Source organism: Pterocles gutturalis, unplaced genomic scaffold (assembly GCF_000699245.1).
Source record: "Pterocles gutturalis isolate BGI_N339 unplaced genomic scaffold, ASM69924v1 scaffold10519, whole genome shotgun sequence".
In the NCBI taxonomy this organism is placed as follows: Eukaryota; Metazoa; Chordata; class Aves; order Pterocliformes; family Pteroclidae; genus Pterocles; species Pterocles gutturalis.
This window is the reverse complement of record NW_010130718.1, coordinates 25,725-31,724: the sequence shown is the minus strand read 5'-3', so window position 1 is coordinate 31,724 and position 6,000 is coordinate 25,725. Positions and strand designations below refer to the sequence as shown.

Below are 6,000 nucleotides of genomic sequence, written 5' to 3'. Positions count from 1 at the left end.
CGTCTAAAAATCATTTCAAACAAAGTGCTTGAGAAAGCTTCCTCTTCCTGACAATAATTGTGACAGGCTCATTCCCAATGAACTCCATGGTGCAGATCAGACTCCTTTTTTTGGTAAATAAAAGCAATACCTTGTGTTTTTGTGACTGCTGCATCAAAGCTTCTTCTATCTTTTCTGATAACAGTTCCTTCTCTGCTTCCAAAATGTCAAGAAGTCGCTGATGCTATTGGGAGAAAACATTCATATTATTGTAACCACAGTCTTCTAGTAAAACAAACAAAAAGAACACATGGAAGACACTTAGGTTTGTCAGTTGCTTAGAAAATTACTTAATATGTAGATTCAGTTAAATGACATATACAGCACTCCTTTAATTGATTTCATGTCATGAAAAAATAATTACAGTAAGAAATGCTTAGCTTCCTAAACATTACCTAATTATATAATTAGTTAATTCGATTATCTAATATTTCTTCTCAGTCTGAAGAGTATTGGGAAAGAAGCTGAAAACAAAAATCACTATATAAAAGCAACACTTATAAAATTTACAAAGATGGTCTAAGCAACACTACACTTAAAATATTTCATTAAACAGCTGGAGAATTGAAATTATGCTTGCATTACCTCTCAGTTATACGTATGGAGGGCAGAAGGCAAATGTATTTTTTTCAACCATTTGTGATAACATGAACTTTGAAAGCAAGGAACTGAGAGCAAAAGAGAATGTTGCTTTCTTCTAGTTTTCTTGTAATCTGAAACATTTTTTTCAGAGAGAAAATGAACAGTGAAGCAACCAAGTAGTCTATATGTAGATGTATAATCTGTCACTGTTCTTAATCACAATCCATTTATCTGTTTTTCACTAAACCGTAAAGCATTTGAAAGATGTGGGGTTTGTCTGTAAGAGCTAAGCTGTTTTCCAAAGCTAAAAATTACTAGTGGAAATTATTGATGTTGGGTATTTGTCATGAGACAATTGCTAGCAAGTCAATACACTTTTTTACATGTTATTTAAGAGATTATATATTATATAGTATCACTACATAATTATATTTTACAAAATCACCAAAAGGAAAGTGCAACAGTAAAGTTTTATATTAGTAAAAGTGTACATAACAAACATAAAATTTTTACACAAACACGCAGGGAAATACCCCTTTCACCAGCATTTCTAAGAAACAGTCATTTCTGTTTCATTAATTTTATTATGTTTTAATTATAAGTGTCTCCAACAGCAGCTAGAAATACATTACCAAACTGCAATACTATGTTCTGAAAAATATTTTTTCATTTGAATAATAGAATGCAAAACTCCTAGACTGCTTTATAAAATAAAACACCTATCTGTCCTTCCAGGATAAACATATAAAGAGGCATTTCCTTGTGAATTTACTTAAAATAGGTCTGAATGGAGCAGACATATTCTAATGGAAAACACCTGTGGAAGGAGTGGTGAAATTCACATCATGGTCATACTTAATGATGTGTAACTAACTTTTCTTGTGGACTCAGTATTTTCAGACATTAGCTTTAACTATCAGGGCACTTACAGAATTTTTTTTTTTTCCCAGTAACACAAAGGTGAAACAATAAATGGATTTTATTAGTTAAATGATTTCCATGACTCTTCATGTGACCAACTGCACAGACTACAAATCTGTTATTTCACTTTAATTTGAAAGAATGACACAGCAGAAAACATATGAAAATATTTTATCAGACTTATGCCACAAAGTGGAGTTCAGTAATGCCAATTAAAAGACTGAAACTTTATTTCCTTCAGTCAAGAATCATCAAGGGACTTTCTAAGGAGAGCTCATTAGAGAAAATCACCTCACCTCTATCTTTAAAACACATACAATAAAATGGCAGTCATCTTGTTCAGCAAGATTAGACTTTCTAGTGTAAGACTTGCAGGCAATTAACTCCAGTTTGACCATCAGTTTTCCAGGTTAGATCTGAAGAATGTGTATGCATATTTCACATTGCCATAAATGGCCAGCTACCAGGTGTATTTTACAACATTCTCCACGGGACTACCATTTTCAGCCTTCAAAGTTCAGGATATTTTTAGAAATTTTATTTTACATATAAGGAGACATTCAAGCCCATCCTGGAAGTCCTGAAACAATGCAGACATTTGCATTAATACAATGCAGAACAGGCACACATGGCCAATAGAGGCACCTCATGTATATTCTCCCTGCAGATGAAACAATTTCACGACTACAGCCTTTCGCACGACCTTAGCCTCACCACACAGTAGTTTACAGGCTGGGTGGAGAATGGATTGAGAGCAGCCCTGAAGAGAAGAACTTGGGGGTGTTTGCAAATCAGAAGCTCAACGTAAGCTGGCAACGTATGCTTGCAGCCCAGAAAGCCAACTGTGTGGCTGCATCAAAGCAGCATGAACAGCAGGCCGAGAGAGGTGATTCTGCCCCTCTACTCCGCTCCTGTGAGACCCCACCTGGAGTACTGTGTTCAGCTCTGGAGTCCTCAGCACAGGAAGGACACGGACCTGTTAGAGAGAGTCCAGAGGAGGGCCACAAAGATGGTCAGAGGGCTGGAGCACCTCTTGTATGAGCACAGGCTGAGAGAGCTGGGGCTGTTCAGCCTGGAGAAGCGAAGGCTCCAGGGAGACCTTATAGCAGCCTTCCAGTACTTAAAGGGAGCCGACAGGAGAGATGGGGAGGCACTCTGCATCAGGGAGTGTAGCAATAGGACGAGGGGTAAGTTTGAAGCTGAAAGAGGGTAGATTTAGATTGGACATTCGGAGGAAGTTTTTACTGTGAGGGTGGTGAGACACCAGAACAGGTTGCCCAGGGAAGCTGTGGATGCCCCATCCCTGGAGGGGTTCAAGGCCAGGCTGGGTGAGGCTTTGAGCAACCTGGGCTAGTGGGAGGTGTCCCTGCCCATGGCAGGGGGGTTGGAACTTGACAATCGTTAAGGTCCCCTCCCAACCAAACCATTCTATGATTCTATGATTAGAAAATATATATGGTATTATCTTTTCAGTTTTACGGAAGTCACAAAAATTCAGCAAGACCTGTATTGAAAATTGTATTTCTGTATAAAAACAAACTAGTTTCTATTTTCAGGATACCAGAGGTAACTATTTGTGAGCAAATCTAGAATGCTAATGACTTCTGGCATATTTCAGTGGAAGTTCTTTTACATTATATAGCAACTCCACTTTTCTCATGGAAACGTAAAATTTAAAATTTCAAGATTGTAAGCCTGTTCTGAATAGCTTGGCATGTCCTTTCCATTATAATGTAAATGTTTATTCATGTGGAACAATCCTTTTCTAAATGGTTACCTTCATATCTGAACTTCCAAAAGTTCATATATCACAAGTGTTGCAACAGCTGTCCATACAACCCAGTAAAACAAATTCTCTTGTAATAGTCCTAGACAAATACCTTAAAGAACTGTTTATTTGACACCAAAATTTATATTTGGCCAAATAGTTTTATTTTTCAAAGAAATATACTTAAAGCTATCAAATTACATAAATTATACTAAAATAATATGTAACTGGAAGTAGACAAAGCAGAATAAAACACTACATGAACTGCTTCTCCCTGAAACAGCACTTGAGTCCAGAATGTCCATATTGCCTACGTAGCATAGATACAACAGAAAGGATGAAAGCTTCCATTCTGCATGTAATTAATAAGCAACTTAATTACTTATCAAGAACTTTTATTTTTTCCAAGGTATTGTGCTCAACAATAGCCTTAGTCCTCATACAGAGCCATGGAATCTTCTTGAAAGTTGTAAATTATGTAAAGTGAGCTCAGTGGTATTATTAATCTATTTTATAGAAAAGAATGCATCACCTTGTCATCTGAATTCCTTTTTACAGAAGCACAGATCTTTCAAAGGCTTACTCAGGTATGTGGGTTATGCATAATACTTGAGCAGAAAATGTGGGAAGTTATGACAGTAAAGGTTTCTGTGCATTCCCTCTTCCGACAGTGATCAAATAGATTTTAGCTATTTCTGTATAATGACAACAATCTGACAGACTTCGGAAAAAAACAGTAATGCAAAGAAAATGATTAATTAATGTATGAGGAGAATTCTAAGCTGTTAGTTTAAATGTCTCAGCACAGCAAGATACTGTAAGCCCTCTGGAACTAGTCTTTATATTAAGGCAATTATCTTTGTACTTCAGATTTAAAAATAATCCAAATACTTCCTAAGTAGAAGTTATTATATAGAAGCATTAGATAAATTAATTTTCTAGATGTATGCTGAATGACTCTGGACTCTAATACCAAATGGCCCCGATGAACTTTATATACAGTCAGTGCTTCCTCAGTTGGTCTTTCAGATTAAGTTATTAAAGGGATTTGAAGGTTAAAAACCTATAAAAGGCGACAGTTTCACTTCAGCACTTATACATTTGAGAGCTTTCAAGTGCTCTTATATTTTTAGCTAACAGGAGATAACACGATATTCTAGGTTCATTGGCTTATACGTTTTTGTTCAACTATAGTAAAGGTCTCTTAACAATCCAAACCATTGCTGAATTAAACATCATATATGATGAGATAAATGTCTACAGCTAACCAAATTTATCTCACAACCTCCTCCCCTTCTCAAAAGGAATAAAAGCTATAGAAAGGATGTGAACTGAATTAATCTCATTCATCATTTCTAGTTTCCACAGGTAAGAAACATGAACATGTTCCTCTCTCTGTTAGACAGTATTAAAGGAATAATAGAAGAGCACTGAAGCTTAAGGCACCACTATGAGCTATCTATACACTGAATTTTGATTCCCAAACATTGCAGAGGTGACCTTCTCTTAGGCTGTCTGGATGTCAAACTTGGAGGTCTCCTGGTAATTGTACCTGTCAAGAGGATATTAGCCATGCTTCAACAAGTAAACCTAATAAAAGCTTTCAAGGAAGTGATCCGCCTCCTGTAAGTCAGCTAATAAGTTCATCAGACCTAGCAGTCCTATGAAAAATAATCAAGTCTACTACAGTTTTCCTGTGAAAGTTATGATGAAGACAACTTATGGAGCCTTATGTGTGGAAAAAAGCATCTAATCTGTGTAGTCTATAAGGCAGTCTCCATGAAGTTTTTAAATGAAAGTTGGAAGTGAGGGTTTCCTTTAATCAACTTCATCAAGAAATCAAGAACCAGAAAGCAGGAAAGAAAATTCTAAACATGTTGGGGCTTTGAATCCCATTATCCAGCGGTTATTAAACAAATATACCTTGCTGACTCTCTAAAGTGCAAAAATAGAAACTGATGAAAAGTTATGGCTACAAAAAATCTTAAGGAAAAAAAAAAAAAAAAAAGTCCTGAACTAGAAATATGGTGCATGAATCAGTATGAGGCCAAAACAAATCTCAGTCAAAACTCAACTTTAGTGCAACAAGAAAGTTTTCAGCCAGTGTACGTTTGCTAGGCAGCACATTCACATTGTGCACATTATCTATAAGGCACAGCAGACAGTAGAACACTATGCAGAGATACTCAGGCAGATCTAAAAACCTTTAGCTTAAAGTACAACAAATAGTATAGCTCTTTAATGCATCACTTTGCCTGAAGTAACTTCCAAAGCCCAGAACCCTTACCTAGCCCTCTTTCTGACAAAACTATAATTTGCTTCCTTTTATTGCTCAAACAGCGAGTATGGGGTTAAGAATACAAAATTCTGATGTGTAAAAAATTTTGAAGACCAAATTGTAGTCGGACATGATGGTCCAATGAAACACAAGAAAGTGTTTTCCAATAAAAGAGAAAAAACCCAAACTTTTTAGAAAAGTGGTATTCCAAAATAGAGAGAAATACTAGCATGTCTATCCTACTCTCTGGAAAGTAGCAAGAGAGGGTCAAGAAGAGTCTTCTGAAAATCAAGTTGAAACAAAAGGCATTCAAAAATAGGTTATAATGTTTTCCTCCCTTCAAGAAGTTCTCTAGGCAATGGTTCCAAATGAAAATTGTTTGATGTAGATTCAAATATAAATACAGAGGTCC

The 6,000-nt window shown here is 36.1% G+C and overlaps 1 protein-coding gene across 1 annotated transcript in view; it reads right to left on the bottom strand.

Moving 5' to 3' along the window:
- Positions 1-6,000, bottom strand: part of CCDC91 (coiled-coil domain containing 91) — a 75,360-nt gene that overhangs the window by 46,336 nt on the left and 23,024 nt on the right. Inside the window, exon 4 of the mRNA XM_010080327.1 lies at positions 131-223. Coding sequence (XP_010078629.1) covers positions 131-223 — 93 coding nt within the window. The remainder of the gene's footprint in view (positions 1-130; positions 224-6,000) is intronic.